We start from the raw sequence: 20,446 nt of genomic DNA, 5'->3' as shown, positions 1-20,446 counted from the left end.
TCGCTTCATCACAAGTGTGGATCAGTTTCTTATGAAGCTTCCTTGATGCGAGGTATGTCCAAGCTCAAGATTTCCCTTAAGATTGCATTAGCAAACTAGGAAGAAAATGACTCCTACAAGCCTCACCAGTAAGAACGATCCTTAGCAAAGAACTTTACACAGTCCCATTTATCACTTTTTTCAAGTCTTCATCACCATTTCTATTCACTTTAGACTTCTACCACTACGAAGAAAAAAAACTGGACTAAGAAGGTGATAGGGGTGTGTAGATTTGTAAAGTAAGGAAACCAAATGCATCTATTTAAAATCGAACATATTTCATCTTAAAGTCAAGTTGCTGATATACTCACAAAGCCGATTACTTCAAAGATTCTTACCATTATATGTACAAAACTGGGAATCTATGATGTCTTCTCTCTATCGACTTGAGGGGGGTGTTAGAAGTTACGAGCAATCACTAGTGGCATCAATGTAAAAATTCTAAGCTTTTTGTCTTTTTGCTCAATTATTAGGGTGAAGGGTATAAATATAATTTTTACTTTTTTAAATATATATATAAAACTTAAGGAGGAGGATTAGGGATTAACTATCACAACCCTAATCCTTTGTTTCCCCAACATCCTCTCTTCTTCTCCTCTTCTCCTTAACCAGGCGTCCCTTCTCTCTCTCTCTCTCTCTCTCTCTCTCTCTCTCTCTCTCTCTCTCTCTCTCTTATTCTTCTCCTTCTTCTTTCACCTTCATCTCTTCTTTTGTTTCCTTCCTTCTTCTCATTACCTCACAACTAAACCTAATCACCATGGAATGCTGAAAACAACAAAAAAATTATATATATAAAATTTTATTTTCTTAAAATTGATTATGTATCAAATTAAGCAATTGACTAATGTGTATGTAATTTGACTAATTGAAAGTGTGATTAAGTCAATTAAGTAATTTAATGAATAAGGTATAGGGGCGTTGATTAATTTAACATTTGGGAATGATGCACTAACATTTGGGATCACAAAAACTAAAAGCATTAAATTTGTAATTTTTAGATTAATTAACTTTTTATTATTATCAAAATATGGATGGGAGTCAACACTCGGTTAACAAGATTCACTTGAAGTTTTTACAAAGACCACATTTTCAACCTCGATTTGAGTTTCCTAAAAGAGTCCTTTCACTTTCAAATAAAATTATTTGGGATTATAATTAAGTTGCTATAAAAATTGGATGGTACATAGGACGGGTGTATTTTATTTGTGTTTGACTTGTAAATTAGTTTATGACCATGAGACACCATTTGTGCTTGTTAAAGTGACTATGATTCTTACAGAGAAGCCCTTTCCCCAGAGCTCATTTTAAATATCTCAATATCCTCTCCAAAGCTTGCCACTGGGTCAGTTGTGCTTTGTGCATATATTGGCTCACCATACTTATTGCATATGATATATCTGATCTAGTCATTGTAAGGTAAATAAGTTTTTCCACAAGCCTATGATATTTACCTATATCAACATCTTCTCCAGAGTTTGCACAAAGGTTTATATTGACATCCATAGGAGTGTCCGATGGTTGACACCCCATCATCCTTATGTCCACAAGTAGATTCAAAACATACTTCCTTTGAGATAATACAATCTCATACTTTGATTGGAAGACCTCAATATCCAAAAAATATTTTAGAAGTCCAAAATTCTTTGCATATCTTCTCTATGACTTCTTTTATACTGTCTACATCACTGCTAGTTAAGACGATATCATCTACATAAACTGTCACTAATACTCTTCTTTTTAAGGTATTCATGATAAAGACGAAATGATCAACTGAGCACTGTCTGAGTCCACAACGCGATATTGCTTGACTAAATTTGTCAAACCAAGCTCGAGGAGACTATTTAAACCCATATAAAGATTTCCTTAATTTGCATACTGATTCCCCCTCAACCATAAAACTAGGTAATTAATGCATATATATCTCTTATTTAATATATTCATTCAAAAAAGCATTCTTTACATCCAATTGATAAACCGGCCAAGGGGAATTAGTGTAAGAGATAATAAGATGCATATTGAGTTTAATTTAGTCATTAGGGAGAGTGTTTCCTCGTAATCCCCTCCATAACACTGAGTATACCCCTTTATAGCGAGTCGAACCTTGAGGCGAACAACATAACTATCCAAATTGTGCTTGATAGTGAAAACTCATGTACAATTCACTAGTTTTTTGCTGGGAGGAAGAGGAACTAGAACCCTAGTATGATTTTCATATAGTGCATGCATCTCTTTTTTCATTGCCGCCTTCTATCTTGGATGTCTCAGAACCTCTTAATACAACTTTGGAACAAAGATAGAAGAAATAGATGCAAGAAACTGAAATCTAATTATTAAAATTTTAAAACTAATTTAATTTAATTAAAAAATTAATGATAAAAATGGATTTGGAGCATGTTACCTTATTTGCATGTATCAACAATGAAGGAGAGGACATTCCCATATCAAGATGACAAAGGGGCAGATCCCATAGACCCATCCTTGCTTAAAGCAAGAATAGGTTTTCCATTTACTCCATTGAAAGAGAATGATATCCTTGGAAAAACCATGCAAGATAAGGGGTTAGTCATAAAAGGTTGACTCTATTCTAAGTAGAAAATAAGTATTATTTTATTTTAAAATTTTGGCTTTTGTCTTACTTTATATTATAGTCTAAGTGGCAAAAAATAATATAAAAAATTAGGATTTGATTTTTACAAACCCAAATTAATTTTATTGTGTAATTACTCAAATAACATGCATATATTATTAAAAATTATTTATCTCTTTTTTAATTACATTCTTTTTTCTCTCCTATGCATCACACAGGGTTTCACCAGTTGAATGTAATCTCATTGAGCACATACTTGGAAATCATTGAGCTCCTTATTGTTGTAGTTGCCAAGAATTGGGTATACTGTTATTGTGTTTGGTTATTATAATATTTACATGAACCAAAAGCTTTGAACTTAATTGTAAAGCAAGCAACCCTTGTTGTGTTATAAATGAATCGAGACTTGAATAAACTAATTGATAGTTGTTATTAACAAATCAATTTCCCAAGTGTTGGGCAACTACTGTAATTTGGACTTTTTTGGGTTTGTTGTTCTAGATATCATTAGATTGCGAATGAGTGGATTTAACTTTGATGTGCAAACACCTTGGGAGTAAATATAGTAACCTGATCTATAAATTTGTTGTATTTATTGAGTAATTTGTCGTGCATTGACCCCTCTATAAACTTAAACAAAAAATTAAAACTTATCCTAGTTAATCGGTTAGAGAAGAAAGATCGAGTCACAAAGACAAAGACCGATATGTTCACATAACTCATGCTCATTACTTAGAGCTTAAAGTGGGTCAAATATAAAAATTGATTTGAGCTTAAAAGATCTTGTGGTTCCTCACTACCATAAGCATAATTAATGCTTTAGTGTCACATGGTCCTAGTCAAAAGAAAAATATGGATATCTTACTAACAACAAAATAAAATAAAATATTAATATCTAAGTATCATCCACTTGGGCTACCAAGTGAACATTAGATAGGCAAAACCAAGTTTAATTTATGGCAAACACCTTATCATTCACCAACCCACCTAAAATTCAAAAAATGAGTTCCTTTTGAATACCCTTCAGGGTTTTTTCAAGTTATGTCTTGAAATTAGTACTATCCATTCCATCTGAAGACCATAACAATTACGAATTACCATGACTCTCTTGTGATTTTATGAACTTTGTTTCGGTAAGAGGTAAAATTAGAGTCATCTATTCTAATAGAATCCATACGAATAAACGAACCTAGTTTCGTCTTAGGGTTTGTTTGGAACCCCTAGAAAAGAAAAAAAAATAGTAATTTGACCATTATTATTCCCAAATATAGTTAACGAAAATAAAATAATGATCAAATTCTTATTTTTATTAACTATTTTTTAGAATAATAATGGTTAAATTCTTATCTTCTTTTCTTTTCCATAGTGTTCTAAACATACCCGAACCTAGATTCCATAACTAGAGAGCCCAAATAAAAAAAACCATCCTCGCAGGGTTGACACCAGACAGGGAACGAGTAGGCTCGTCTACTTCCCAGTAAGATAGATGAGCCTTTCAGCAAAGATGGACTCCGAATCAACACGTTAAAGTAAAGTTTCAAGCTGAAGGTGACCCGTTAGAAGAGGAAGAACAGAAGGAAGAAGAAGATGAGAAAGTTTGTTACAACTCAGTTAACTCGACCCGGCTCACTTGGAACGTCATTGAAGAGTAAGTTGCAGGGAGCAACGACCGAGCTTGGGGATGGCAGCAGCCTCACCTACCTGAAAGGAAAAAATGGGAGACGTGATTGACTTTCTTTTGTTTCTGGGGAGAAATCGTAAGCAGTGAAGAAGGAGACATTACGGCTTTCTTGCCAACAGCATGGGTTCACAGCCACAGATTGCTTTGAAGAGCAGCGTCGTCAGTGAACAATTATTGTCGTGTCAAGAGCTCTCAGAGCTTCGTATTAGTTATCTTGACCCAGGGAAAGAGAACCAGCACTTAGCTTGCATACCACGGCGTGGAGTTTTTAAGCTTGGAAGACCTGTAATGGAGGACTCGGGCCCCTATTGATTCAACTTCAATATAAAAAAAAAAAAATTAGCTTAATTTTGCTTTATCCTTCATTATGCATGGATAAAGGAGACTCAACTTAGGCGATAATAAGTGCCCCTGGTTGAAAATTTATATCTCCGGATTTAGGATACAGATATGTTACTGTACTTGTTAGTGTTTTTTTTTTCCTGGGAAATAAATAAAAATTAATAATCAATCTCATATGTTACTATACTTATTCGATAAATTTTTAGTCAAATAAAATATCAAATATAAAATTACCTACACCAATTTTCAAATATTTATTCAAAATTTTTTTATCTGGTTTTCCGACCATCTTGGCTATTGAAAAATCTTACCTGAGAAAATTAAATATCTTTCCTAGTAAGAATTTCTAATATTTCGAAGAAACATAAGACACTAATGGTCATTAGAAACATATTTTACTAGAAATACACTTCCAACGCACTAACATGGTCTTAGGTTTACTCTCATTTTCCCAGAATTCATAATTTATAGCGTGTTGAATAAATCATGTTGTTCATGTCAACAAAAGAAAGTTGAAGTGGCATCATCTACGAAGTCATTCGATATCGAAAACTTGGAAAAAACGGTAAATACAGTCTTAATCCAAGTTAAGTCGATCAAATTTCTTGGTGAGTTCAGATTACAAAGTTGAAATGTTAAGCCATTAGTCAAAGTTATTCATTAATTAGGGCTTGCTTCACGCTTAGTAGAAGTAATGAACAAAGAAAGAGTTGAGACTCAAACTGAGTTGGAAACATTGGGAGTTTGAATCCAAGTATACCGAGTCTAGGATGACTCGGGGGATTCTTTCTGTTGAATTAACTCTTGACTCGGATGAAGCTGACATGGATTTGGAGCAGGTGAATTCAGCCGAACGCGTAGAGAAAAAGTGAAGTGGGTGAGTTGGAACTCGGGGAACGCGTCGTGGCCGGTAGGTTTAGTTTCTTTGACTTGTAAACGCCGTCGCCTTTTGCGGCCTGTTTTTCTCAAGACGGCTTCTATAGAATATCGCCACGCCGCTTCGTCGGGCAGCTTCCTCAGCCGACTCTCGCTTTTACCTCTTCGAATTTGGTGAGTGAAAAGCAAGAAAAAGCATCAAACTAAGACGGTACAGAAGAACTAATCGAAAAAGGGTATCATTTATTGTGTATTTAATGAAGAAACTTCAACAGTTTGTCCAGAATGGAAATTCAGTCTTTCTGAAGTTTGAGTTTGTGTAGTTTTTTATAGAATTATTTAATAGATTGAGATAGCTATGATTGTTTAATCGATCTCATCTGTTTGCTGTCCATGTGGTGTCCATCTCAAAGCTCAGCGCCTCAGCCATCTTAAACAATGGCGAAGATAGGCTTGACAAAGTCGACAGATTTCAGACAACTTTGGGGGTTTGTAGTTGGACCAGAAAACAGAGGAATTTTCTTTAGGTGGGAAAAGGAGAAGAGGTTTGGAAGGAGAAACAGATGGGACTCTGTGACAATTATATGATGACAAAAGCTTTTAAGAAATTGGGGAGAGATTTTCCTGTGACTGCTTCGGTCCGGCGTGGAACTCTTTTCTGTCCATTTTTCGGATATTAGAATTTGGAATCGCAGGCACTGCAAGAGAAGCTTCCACATTAGACCAGTCAACAACCCCACCTTCCTCCCTCTTTTAAAGACATCCATGCCATTCTCCTTCTTTGCCTCACACCCAGTATCTGGCCTGTGATCCCACGGATAATCGATCCCTGTGTAGGCAATTGTTGTTTCTCTTCGTTTAATCATCTTCTTGTATCCTTTTTCTCTCGTGGGTGTTTTGGGTTTCGCTGTTTTGTCGCTTAAAACCGGCTTTGATCCGAAAGACTCGTACCCAGATAGGAAAAAATCTTGTTTCGCTTACAAACCAGCTGATTCAAGACCATAAATTTTTGGTTTCCTGTTTCATGTGGGCAGATCAGGCACTGGAAGATCAGCTTTGAGAGTAGTCAGGGGGTGAATCAAGTGTTTGAAGTTTTATTTATCAGACACGATGGGTGACATCTTCAAACCCATCTTCGTCATCTGTCTTCTCCTTCCTCTGTTTCTTTCTTCCGCCTCGGCACAAACCTGCGGTAGCCAAAGATTTTCGAACAGGCTGTATACTGCCTGCAATGATTTACCGCGGTTGGGTTCTTTTCTTCACTGGACTTACTCAGCAGGCAATGGAAGCGTTTCCATCGCCTACAGAGCACCTCTATCTTCAGCGGGGTGGATTGCGTGGGCAATCAATCCGACTGCTAGAGGTATGGTAGGAGCAGAGGCTATCATTGGGGTCCGACATGCTAATGGATCCACGGATGCTTACACAACACGAATTACCACGTATAGTCCCACGATGCAAAGGCAGAATCTCTCATTTCAGGTCAATAATATTAGGTCGGAGACAGATGGTGGAAGTATGACCATTTACGCAGATGTGGAGCTCCCCAACGGCCGCACTAATGTCAATCAAGTGTGGCAGGAAGGGCCGATTTCGGGTGAAACGCTTGATAGTCATCCACTCAGAGGCGACAATAAACTGTCCGCAGGCACTCTGGATTTCCTCTCTGGGCAGGTAGCTGCTTCTGGAGATACTCGAATCCGGCGGAAGAATGTAAGTGTAATTGCATCCTGAAATGGGTTTTGCTGTTAAAAATATTATTTTTTGGTTTAAAATTTTGTTTTTTTTTTCCTTATTTTGGTTTCCTCCTAATCAGTGATCTCCATGAACAATTTGTGGGTTTGGTTAATGAGGTTCTAAATTCCATTCTTCTTTGCGAAGCTTTTCATTTCTTTAGATTTGCTACAGGGTGATTGGCCTTAAAGAGTATAACTATTCCTCACATATAAAGGCTTGTTTTCATACTCGTAGCAGTTCTTGTTTTAAAGCATAAGAATCTACTGAAATATCATGAAATAAACCATGATCGAATTCTAATTAATATGTGTTTCCTTATGTATGCTGAAGTATTTTTTTCTCCACTCAATGAAATCTCTTTAGAAATTCATATCCCTCCAAGTTTGGTTGGTTTTTATCACATATTTAGCCAATTTCTAACTGTGATTCAACTGGGTTCAGGTCCATGGAGTATTGAGTGCTGTGAGCTGGGGCACCCTCATGCCTCTTGGTGCCATTATGGCGAGGTATGTGAAGGTGTTCAAGTCAGCTGATCCAGCTTGGTTTTACCTCCATGTAGCTTGCCAATCATCTGCCTACATTGTCGGTGTTGCCGGGTGGGGAACTGGCCTGAAACTCGGCAGTGATTCTGCCGGAGTCACCCAGACTACCCACCGGAACATCGGAATCACCCTCTTTGTTCTGGGCACACTACAGGTAATCTTTTACTCTGTTCCTCCATCTTTACTCTAGATTTGAAGATTTGTTTTATCACGAGTCCTTTCCAAATGCATAGACCATGGTAAACCTGCTTAATCCTTACCACTCTTGAGGGTTCTTTGTCAATGGGTTTGGTGATACATTTGCTTGTCCATACATGTCTGAGCTACCAATCTAAGTCTATTCTACTGTTAATGGAGATGCATCTGGATGCTTAAACAACAAGATTTACACAAGTTTCTTTCAAGGGAATCCTATGTTAGATTTTCTAGAAGGAAGTAGAAAATCAAGCAAACATTTGTTAACTAGTCAAAGTCGATTCAGTTTCATCAGTTCCAAAAATCTCTGTGGATTGAGAATGCTGAAGGGAATTCTGCTTTGCTCTCTAGGTTTTCGCCTTACTCCTCAGACCCAAGAAGGATCACAAGTACCGCTTCTACTGGAACATCTACCACCACTCTGTGGGGTACATGGTGATCGTCCTTAGCGTCATTAACGTCTTCAAAGGTCTGGACATTCTTGACCCCTCCAAGAGCTGGAAGAGGGCCTACATCGGCATCATCATCGCCCTCGGCGCCATTGCTCTCATCCTAGAAGCTGTCACATGGCCAATTGTTATAAAGAGGAAACGGGGGGGTTCCGACAAGTCGCACCACGGCGCCAACGGAGCAAACGGAGTTAATGGCTATGGAGGGAGGAATTCTCAGGGAGTTTAGGACCATCTGCCAGCCCTATCCTCTTGTTTATATACATATCTCATATTTATCACAACTCCCCTACTCATCTTTGCCTTAGAGGGAGGGAGATAGGATTGTTAGTGTTATCTTTTTTGTTTTTGTTTCAGTGAGTAGTTTCTCTAGGGTGGATGCCCTACAGGGTTTTTGTATGTAAGACACACTGTACCTACATGTTTTTACATGTATGTTATTCTTTTTTTAATCCACATTAGCCATTTTCTATAGCCCTTTGTAGCTAGCAAGCCTGGATCTTTGGTGGGTGACTAGAAAACGAATGGGCAGAGTAATATGAAAATGTTCTTATTACATCACAACTTCATCACCAATACATCACCCATATCAGATGAAAACGCTTTTAGATTGATTGTGAGATTGGAGGTTTTTTAAATATGAAAATAGACACCTCAAACTAATATTTAGTGCCATTTGAGTAATACATTGACATTGGTTTCATTAAAAATTAATAAAACCATGCCACATGAACTTGATTGTCACTATATGTGAATGGACTTCCATTAAGTGAACACTTTGGACTCAAATCTCATGGACCTAGACTTTTATGTACACTAGCCACACACATGACATTTAAAATTCTCATCACATGTGCCTCTTAACTTATTATAAGATTATAAAGGATGGGTTAGTCTATTTTTTAGTTTTTATATCTTCTTTTTCACTAATCCTTTTGATTAAACTAAGTAACAAAGACGGGAAATATAAAATCGATGACATCGATATGCATTTGAAAATGGGTTTAGTGGCCATGCCACTAACTCTTTTGGCTTTTCTTCCCTAGTTTTTTTCGCCTTTTTTACGTAAATTGATTTTTTTTTTAGTTTCTCATATTTTATCATAAACTTCTCCTTCTTTCATGTGCCATGTTATGCTCCGAGATTTCTCAATTATTGAAGACCTTGCCACCTTATTAAACTATCACAAGTAAGCAACTTGACCTAAGTAAGAATAACACATGCACACATACATACTAAAAAATACAATATATATTTCGATATAAACACACACGCACATGCACACATACATATCACACTCGTAGTAGTCACTCTTATGTTTGACTTCCCAGTTTTCCGAAGAATATGACAAATCTAATCATCTAATATAATTTTAAAGTTTTGAGGCATCATCTAAACCAAAATACCTACTCCAAGCCATTATCAATCACCATTATTTTAAAATTGGGAGAAGTTGTAATTATTTGTGACCTAACACCCAAGACACCAAGCAGGCACCTTTAGCTTTCAAAGGGGAGTGAGTTATCTCACCTCAGGAATAGAAGAGTGTAGTTGTTACATAATCATGCATCACTCCAATTATTTGGTATTTCAAGAAGCAAGTAATGCCCAAGTGTGCTCATCACTTGCCAAGCTTAGAGATGAATCAATGATTCATTCCCTGGTTCCAAAGTTAGGTTAAATTTTTGTGGGCAAGAAAGTTTTACTTTTACTTGTGCCTCTCTCAACAAGACTCTTTCAGCTTTCTTTAGATTAATCCAACCAAGAACAACTTGCAACTGGTTTTCCAAGTTAAAGGAGGTACTCTAACTTCTCTAAACATGGTTGTCCAAAACTCTGAAAATTTGAATGTGATACATATCGGTACACAACAAAGTATAATGTGACAAAAAGAATGAACATAATCCCTTCAGTTATCAGATAAAATCACATTGGATTTATGTCACGTTGTATTATCTTCTCATGTAAAACTTATATTTTGTATTCTAAATTATATAAATACTACCCTTAATCAATTATAAAGGTATAGTTCAGTTCATCCTTTAATATGGTTAAGTTCAATATCTAACAAGGTATGCATCTGCCATCCTCCAAATTCTTTCTCTGCTTCTCCACCTATAACTCCTTCTCCACCACACCCCCTCCCAAACTAAACCACCTGGACGGTGCCCTCTCGATTCCGTCAACATTTACTCTTTCCCATCGTTGCACGTGTAACTCACTCTTTGCATATGTTTTTCTTCCATTTTTTTTTTCGAAATCGTTGCCACCAGTCGGACTCAAGCTGGACCACAACATCACAATATTGTTAGAAAATCGTTATCTTAAATCATAATTCAAATTTTAGCTCATATTAAATATAATTAAATAAAATATGTTACCCAATTTAGGAAACATGACCCAAGTCTTTTTAACTTAGATTTTTCATTTTTCTTGATAGTTACATGCAGAGAGCTTCAAGAAATTGACACTGCATCTGCTGGTTAAAAGAGACGGAGAGTTGTAATCTGTAGTTCCATCAAAAGTCAAGTATCCGTCACTTTCTTCTTCGCGTTGGTTACCCTAGATTCAGCGACAATGCAGTGACCATTACCAGAAGACTCTGGTTGTCGCAGATTTGTTGAAGCTTTTCAACGACATCTTCGTCTTCTTTATTTGCAGGACACGGCATCTGAAAACTGATTAATCTAATCAGTCAAATCCAACCACAAGTAATGGACGGAAGGGAAAAAATGATTTTACGAGCCAGGAACATTAGTCTTCCTTGTAGTTTATCGTCTTCTGAGACTTCTTGAACTATGTTTCAGTATAAGATCAAACTAGGGCTGTCCATTAATGTTGAGACTTTTCTTTTGGGTTATCTCTACTTGTTCACATGAGTATGTTGAGATGCTAGTTTTGTCTCTTTTTATTAGTAAAAATCTTAATCATTTTTAAATTTTTCCTAAAATAATAGTAAATAATTATTATACAAAAATGTATTGTAATATATTAATATGATAAAATCTATGTATTAAATAATATTTGAACATATAAAAAAAATCACACATATAATATATATATAAATTAAAATTTACTATTTATTTTAAAATTAAACAATTTTTATTTTTTAATATATTATAAATATTATTATACGATAGAAATTTTGTTTTAATATTAATATTAAAAATAAAAAGTACTATAGTACATTAAAATATTATATTTGTTAAAGTAAAAAAATTAATCATAAATAGTGTGTAATTTTTAATTATAAAATGGAGAGGAAGAAAGAAGACGATTATTAAATTCTAGGGTTTTATATTAAAAAAATTTAAGGTTGAGAAGAAGAAAACAGAGAAAAGAAGTAGAAGATAAAAGAGGAGAATAGTAGTTTAAGAGAGTGGTCTAGATGTGTGAAGAGAGAAGATGATTTAGGGTAAAAGGAAGAAGAGCTCGACCTGAGCTTCCCCCTCTAGACTTCTTAATTATAATATAGGGTAGAAACTCTAATACATAATAAAGAGCAAAAGAAACAAACAACATCTAGTAATTACAAAGTATGCCACTTAGCCCTTAGCCCTTTTATTATAAGATATGACATTAATACTTCTTCAATACTCTCACTCAAGTTGGTGCAAAGACATCAAATAATCCAAGCTTTGAGCAAGTAGTAACAATTGGTCAGGTTGCAATGGCCTTTGTGAAAATATTTTCTAAAGGGAAGTACTGCGTAAATATGATACCAACTGGTAGCTTTTAGGTAGGGGTGGCATCAAACCGAGCCGGTTCGTGAGTTGCTCGAGCTTGGCTCAATTCCAGCTCAACTAAACCCGATCTCGAATCAAATTCGAGATCGGTTTTTCACTCGTTTAAGTAAATGAGCCGAACCCAAATGAGGCTCGGTTCGGTTCGCAAGCTCGCAAACCGACTTGTTTACGTAAACCCAGGGTGAAGATATGGGATGGGACCAAAAGAGGAAACCTCTCCAGTAAGAACCGAAGGAGGAAAGACGAACACTCCCCCTTCTCCAGCTCGCGAACGCTCGCCCTTCTTCAACTTGCTAATGCTCCCCCTTCTCTAGCTCGAGAACTCCCAAACAGGGGTTGATAGGCTAGACCCAGTGGGACGATCGTGCCTGCCTTCTCTGGTTATAGGTACTCTCCCCCCTCCCTTGTTGTGTCTCTTTTTCTTTTTTCCTATAATCGCCTACTGGAGCCTCATCTTTTTTTTTTTTTAAAATGATGTATGAAGTTCTACTTGGGAGCTTGTTCCAGCTCCCTCAAACTAAATCTGGGACGGTAAGAAGGAAACCCTATATTCACTTTTGTTCCTATCTTTCCATCCTGAGAAAGCATATTCGCTTTTGTTCCAGTTTTTCCAACCCGAGAAAGCATCACTGACTGACCTTCATTTTTCTGATCTCTTATTTGCCCTCGGGCTACAACCTTCTCTCAGATTACTTTGATTTTCATCTTGTTTTTCAAGTGGTGAATATCATGTTCCCTTTTACAGAAATAAAAATCTTGTTCCCTTTTACATTTTCTCAGATTTTTCTGTTCTTTTTTTATTAGGCTTTGTTATTTCTGTAAGTTATGCCTTACACTGATTTTTTCTCAAATAAACGAGCAATCCTTGTTGATTGCATCATGAAATATGTATATGTTATAGTGGCTAAAATATCATAATTTCTTTAACTATGATACAAATGTCTTTTTCACTGTAGGAGTGTATTGTTCCAAACCTGGCCAAGGAGATACAAAGAAAAGTGAGAAGTAATGCTGAGTTTTAGACGTTTGTTGACAAGATAGTCTTCTTGTCCTTTTCCACTTCCACATTTGAGAAATCTTTATGCCGTTCCAAACAACACCATACACGATGATCTAAAAAATCAAGTAAGTTACTAAAATGCCAACCTTTTCAGTGTTCTTAATTGACCTTTAGCAAGAATATATGTCTCTTGATCGTATTTTTCTCATTTCAGGTGTTAGTGGAAGGTAAAGCTACTTCAAGAACTGCAATTCTCAATAGGCCTTATGCTCTAAATGTTCTCACTACTAGGGTTGGCATCGAGCGGAGCCGAGCCCAAACCTGCCTATGTTCGAGTCGAGCCTAGGCTCGAGCCTAAAATTGTTATTGAGCTTGAACTTAATAATTTTAATCGAGTTTGAGCCGAGCACGAGCTTCAACATTCATTTAAAACTTTTCAAAAAATACATGTCTCGAGTTCGTGCTCCAAGTCTTTTTGCATACTTTTATCACTTCTTCCTATTTTCATTTCTTATGTTTCTTTACTATTTCCTCCTATTGGGAATTGATTATTTGGGGAAATGATTTAGGGTAGTCAGTTGAAGAAGCTATATGAATCATGGGAAGAAAATTCTGACCTTGGTTTTGTTATGATGAAGTTACCTCTCTCTAAATATTGCAATTGAGTACAAACCTGGATAGTCAAAATTTAAGTCATATAGGAAAATAAGACTTGATGGGTTTTTCATGCTAGCAGTAAACTAGCTTCATCCCATCCAATGCAAGAAGGTGTTTAAGACATAGATGTATACTAGATTTATATTTTTTTGGGTGATTATAAATTTGATATCGATATTACATTAAAATTTTTGTGTTTGATTATTGAATAAAGTTTATGCATACTATTATGTTGTGTTTATGAATAATTTTATGTAGAGTACGTAGACAATTTTATATAGGGTTTATGTATAAGAGATCATGCCCAATTTTAGTAGGTTGGAGCTCGAACCCGACTCGAGCTTGAGCTCAATTACAATTTTAGGCTCGAGGTTGGGCTTGGCTCTAGCTCAAGTTTAAAATATTTAAATAAAGCCTAACTCGAACATATGAAGGTTCGAGCTCAGCTCGACTTGATGCCACCCCTACTTCTAGGGAACAAAATGGCAATCCATTTTGATGTGTTTTGTTCTTTCATGAAAAAAAATGGTTGGCCACAATATAAGTAGCCATTTGGTTATCACAATGGTGTTGCATGAACTCGGTTATTGGAAAACCAAGTTCTGCCATTAGGGACCTAAGCCACAACAATTCACTAACCACATGTGCTATGACCTTATATTTTGCTTCAACGCTGGATCTAGCTACCACACTTTGTTTTTCTTCGCCAAGTGACCAAGTTGTTGTCTCAGGTGGCTTCTCAAAAGGGAGGTGAATTGAGATTTAAATTTTCAAACAAGGTACAATTAAAATAAATGATAAGGAAAATAAAAGCATATGCACATAACCATAGGAAACAATTATTTTTTTCTTCTCAATGATCCCCTATTGGTAGTCATTGCCCAAGAACCCTTGCTCGGAAAAATTTCACTAATTGCTCTGTTAGTTAGGAAATACAAAGAGATTTTAGGCTTTCTTTAATTGGATTCTACTTGTTTCCTTTATTATAAATAGCTCATCCACACAAATTACATTAAGTCAATAAAGTTTTTCTCTTTTCCAGAAATTCAACACTCTTAAAGAAACAACATGGAGGAGTCCTCTTACTAGTCTACATTGCTAGATTTTAGAGTAGCTTGTTAGAAACCTTAGAATCCCTACTCTGATACAATGTTAGATTCTAGGATTTTGTGCTTGAAAAGGTTTAGGCTTGAAGGGAAGAAGAAAAAAAAGAAGAAGGAGATTTCATAAGGAGAAAAGTGAACTTGAGTAGAAAAGGAGAGAAAGTTAGGGCAACAAAAGATGAGCTTGGACTTGTGTACTAAGTCTTCTCTAATCATCTTATTTATAATAAAAAAATTGTAAAAAAAGGACTAAATTACCCTTATATATGATAGAGTTTAAAATACTCAAAAATACTTAGAAATTATAAGTTATGCCATTACATAAACTCGGTTCATTTTCTTCAAAAGTATTTGTAGATCTTGCTCATTACTTGTAGTATTGATGGGCAAGGAGATGTGATTTCCCTTGTATATCCCTAGTTGAGATTGAGTATGAGTATTGATGGACAAGGATACATGATTTCATTTGTATCTGCCTAGTTGAGATTGAGTATGAGGACATGTAGATGTGGTTCATTCGTCTATGATATTAGTGGGTGTTGTTGAGAGACATTTTAGATATTGTCATTATAAGAAACCATTAGAAGAGTTTGTTAAAGGGGGTGGGTATAGAGTTCTCGACAACATTTTTTGGATATTGTATGAGACATCTATGCCCAAGTTTTATGGCAAATTCAAGGACAAGGAATTACAATAAATGTTTTGGCAGCCTACATGTGCTAGCAATTGGTCAAGTTTAACTAACTATTTGACGAAATGAAATGTAAAAATGATAAGGCATGTGGATGGATTAAATAAATCCTAAAGGAGCATTAGGCAAATATGTCGTTCTTTCTTCCTATATGTGGTGTGCTAAGAACCAATATATAAGAGTGTTGCCACGCAATCTTGAAAAAAAAACCTGGGTTTTACCAATTTTTTGTTGGTTGAACAGACAAGGGAGAAAGCCACTACAACATTTGAGATATGTCAATCTAGTTAGAGTGCTTGGTGGACGCCGTCCCTCAACCTCTATGTAGAGAAGCATGTTAAGCAAGCACATGACCATTCAAGCTCTCTATAAGTTTATGTAATGTCTACACATATCTTTGTAGTAAGATAATTATAACACAAATACAATATTGACCTTGAAAATGGTGCATGTTGTTGTTCTGTTCATACAAGTTGTCCTATCTATATAGATGTTATCAACACTATTAATAAAAGAGAGATGAATCCATAGGCTACTATAGAATAGTTTACTTTATTCAGAGATAAAAGTAAACTTATTCCCATATCATATATCCAATATAATGAGCCCCACTTACATAACAAGTAACCAAAGTGTTCCCCCCTTGATGTAGAAGGCAAGCCAGTAAGCGTTGTAAGAAGCGTATTCAACGGAGTTGGAAATTTGTACATGCAAGAATACTTTAATATCGCAGTTTGTTGTTTGTCAAGTAATTCAAGGTTGGCTATGAAGAACTCTTACTATCCACTTTATATTTTGTTGTATTACCTACATCCATTGTGTATTACATTGACTTCTCTTTACATACGTACCAGACGTGTCAATGAGTCACAATTCTTCATCTGATTTATGGGGAAAAGAAAGAAATTCAAGCCCAAGTATTTCCATAATTTGATGTAAATGGAAACTTGTAAAGTGTATAGTGGATATGAGAAATAACTGAAAAATAGTAGACATTTTTTTGGGAGAAACCTTTTTGTGAATAGTGTAGTTAGAATTTTTTTTCATCTGGATCATTGATTTTGGAGCTCTGAGCATTTTACTAGTAAAATTAGAAATTTGTCTTCTCTCTCCTTGTGCAATGAGCGAGTTTGTTTCCACTATTGATGGATCTCAAACCAAAATACAAGGTGTGGGTACATCCACCTTAACTCCTTCATTAGTCAATTAACAAAAGAAACATAATTATTTTATGACTTTTCCATCTCATTACATTTTTCAAGATATTTAGACGAAGTTGGTGATGGGTGAAGGCCATGAGAAAAGAGTCATTTATTTCCTAGACAATCATATAATTTCAATAGCAATCTCATCTAATTAACAAACAATAAAGTGGTAAAATCAGCTTGGTCATCCCTCTTTGCCAAAACTACAATCTCTTGATCCTTCTTTAAAATCTCTCACAACTCTACCATATGAATTTTGTAAGTTGGGTAAACACCATAGAACAATAAAGTTGGTCATCCCTCTTTTCACCCATTGCAATAAATTTGATCCTTGAGCGATTAAGTGTATCTTTTTTGGGTATTCAAAAGACCAAAAAGGTTAGGCTCATTATGCCCTTACCCTTCATAAAACATTCATCTCAATTAATGTCACATTCTTTGAGGACAAACTATATTATTCTGATACATCTCTCCTCCAGGTTTTCCTTCTTCTATAAGGATGTCACGACCTGTTATTCCACCAGATCAACATATATCACCGGATGAGACATCTTCACATGCACTTTCAGAGCCTCCTCCTTTGTATGACCCATTACCCTTGGTGTTCAATGATGACCCGAGATAAGTACATAATGTCCGTAACCTTGTGTTGGGATCTCCATATGATACATGGCCTATTACTATTTTGTAAAAGACCATGTGTTCACAAACATCCATCTATGTGCCATCCCATTTCCAATTTTATTTCGACTCATTAGTTGTCTATGAGTTGTTGTTATTTTCTAGAAACCCTTTCTTCTACCTTGATTCCTAGTGGGAAGAGCTTATAAAGATCCTAAATGGGGACCTGCCATGTGTGGGAACAAGGCTTGGAGTTGACTTTCTTTCTTCCTACAAAAAAACTGACAGGCAACAAATGGGTATTTACCTTAAAGCATAATCCTGATGGTAGCACTGCTCCATATAAAGGTTGACTAGTTGCTAAAGGTTACACTCAATCTTACAACATTAATTATGAGGAAACCTTTTCACCTACTGCCAAACACAACTGAGTATGTGTCTTTATCTCCCTTGGTACTATCTTCTGATGGTCAATTTATCAATTAGATGTAAAAAAAATGCATATATTAATGGTGATTTATGTAAAGAAGTTTATATGTTGTAACCAACTGGGTTTGTGGTTGAGGGGGGAGAAGTTATGTAAACTTAAAAAATCTATTTATGGGGTGAAATAGTTACCATGTGCTTGGTTTGAAAAGTGTAGTCAAGTGGTACTCATATTCAATTTTAAAAGGTGTGAAGTTGAACATTCTGCATTCAGCAAGAAACCTAACTAAATAATTATTCTTATGGCTGATTATGTAGATGATATTATGATAACAAGGGATAACATCAATGCATTCAACAAATAAAAGAGAATTTAAGTAAGGCATTCCAAACCAAAGACGGGTTTGCTAAAGTATTTTGTTACACATGGCATAATTTTGTCTCCAAGAAAGTATGTAATAGATCTTTAGAAGAGACCGATATACTTGGGTGTAGGCAAATTGATACTCCTATGGATCCAAGTATCGAATTAAGTTAAAAAATAGGTCAAGAGGTAGATGTTAATAGATTTCAACGCTTTGTTTGCAAACTTATCTATCTTGCAATTATAGGGCCTAATATGTGATTTGTTGTTAGTGTTATTAGCCAGTTTATACATCAACCTCAACAATCTCATTAGCTTGCATTGAAAAGGGTTATTCGCTATCTAAAAAAAAAAACTTGGGGCAAAGACTACTCTCGAACTGAAATAGTTATACTAACATTGAAGGTTTTGCAAATACGAACTTGACCGATTCACCTGATGATCGTAAATCCACCTCTCGATGGTGCATAATAGTAGGTGGAGAATTGGTTACATGGAGGAGTAAAAAACTCAGTACAGTCGTAAGGTCTAATGCTGAAGCAAAATAATGAGTTATGGCTCATGCATTAAGTGAAATGTTATAGCTTAAATATTTGTTAACCGAGCTCGATTTTTCTATGAATGGGCACATGCAACTTTATTGTGACAATCCAAACATCTATACATATAACAACTAATTCGGTCTTTAATGAACGAACAAAGCACGTCGAGATTGATTATCACTTTATTCAGGAAAAGTTACAAGCTGGTGTGATATCCATGCATTATATTCCTTCCAAGAATCAACTTGTAGATATATTTACCACAACCGTTATAGCAAGTCTACTTTAATCCACATGTTTCAAACTTGGTATATTTGATGCTTATGCACATTTTAGGAATAGAGTTAAAGAAGAATGAATTCTACCCTATGTAGCTATGCAAGTCACAAGTGTAATTTTCACATATTTACGCACTTAAATGTATAAGGGTATATTTGACCCAAGTAAGAGAGAGTGTTCGAGTATGCAAGTGAGCACTCTCTTCTTTTGGTGCTTATTCTTCTCTCTCTACACATCCCCTCTCTAAACCTACTACTTCTACTTCATCTTTCTTCTTTTTCTTGTGAACTCTTCTCCTTCTTCTCTTCTCTTCTCACCTTCTTTACTTCAACCAGCCCTTTACAAGATATGAAACCCTAGAATCTTACTCATCCCTATGTTAACAAGCTCACTATTGTTCTTTCAATAAGTTTTCCGTATCATAGACAAGTTTCCATAGCACAATCACTATAGTTTCTACGTTATCTTGTTGCTTGATCAAGATTCCCATTAAAGATCAAACCAATGTAAGTTGCATGAGTACAATTACAATTATTTATAGAATTAGTGAAGTCAAGCAATCCTTTTTGAGTTAGTGGATACAAAGAAATTGATCAAAAGCCAAACAAGAAATGATACAAATGATACTGATAAGACAATTCAATTATGTCAAAGTCTATAACAAGCTTAGATATTATGGTTCACTAAACAATATAACCCAATAAAGTATAATGTGGCCTCTGATGTTTCAAATGTCACAAAAAACGTTCATTAACTGCCTTAATTTAACTACGATCTCAATGCTTCAATAAACAAAAGATGGATAGAAGAAAATAAACTCTTAAGAGATCCACAAACAAGCCTATAATTTTGGCCTCCACTTGCAATTAGGCATCTCTCAACTCAATTCACTTGGTCATAGAGATTCACAAATTAGGTTCATGTAGATTGTATTATGTGGTATCAGAGCATTAAAGTTGTAATAAGGTTTATTCATCTCCACCAAGATTTTTTTCTTATTATTACCACCTTAAGCAAGACGACTTCCACACACCAAACATTATAACCCAAAAGCGAGATTGCAGACCTAAACCCCAAACACCCCGGACAAAAACACTTTTTAAAGAGGAATTTTGACAAACACATATGCCAACAAGAACATAAAAAGTAAAAGATTTAGAGTAGTTATCAGCAATAAGGGTTTGTTTAGAACGTCGTGAAAATAAAATAAGAATTTGAACATTATTATTTCAAAAAATAGTTAGTGAAAATGATCATTATCTTATTTTTACTAATTATTTTAAAAAATAATAATAATTAAATTCTTATTTTTATTAACTATTTTTAGAAATAATAATGATAAATTCTTATTTATTTTTCTTTTC

At 35.4% G+C, this 20,446-nt stretch overlaps 1 protein-coding gene across 1 annotated transcript; it reads left to right on the top strand.

The window, feature by feature from the left end:
* Positions 1–5,963: 5,963 nt before the first annotated feature.
* LOC137940302 (cytochrome b561 and DOMON domain-containing protein At5g47530-like) lies at positions 5,964–8,922 on the top strand. Its single transcript, XM_068785282.1, has 3 exons — positions 5,964–7,238; positions 7,704–7,958; positions 8,351–8,922. Exons 1-3 carry the CDS (start codon positions 6,636–6,638, stop codon positions 8,675–8,677), a joined length of 1,185 nt encoding a protein of 394 aa, XP_068641383.1. The 5' UTR covers positions 5,964–6,635; the 3' UTR covers positions 8,678–8,922.
* Positions 8,923–20,446: the final 11,524 nt, after the last annotated feature.

This window comes from Aristolochia californica, unplaced genomic scaffold (assembly GCF_029961685.1).
Source record: "Aristolochia californica isolate CCGP_79_NKW_82.1479 unplaced genomic scaffold, dmAriCali1.0.hap1 SCAF_10, whole genome shotgun sequence".
NCBI lineage: Eukaryota > Viridiplantae > Streptophyta > Magnoliopsida > Piperales > Aristolochiaceae > Aristolochia > Aristolochia californica.
This window is presented reverse-complemented; position numbering and strand designations above follow the sequence as displayed.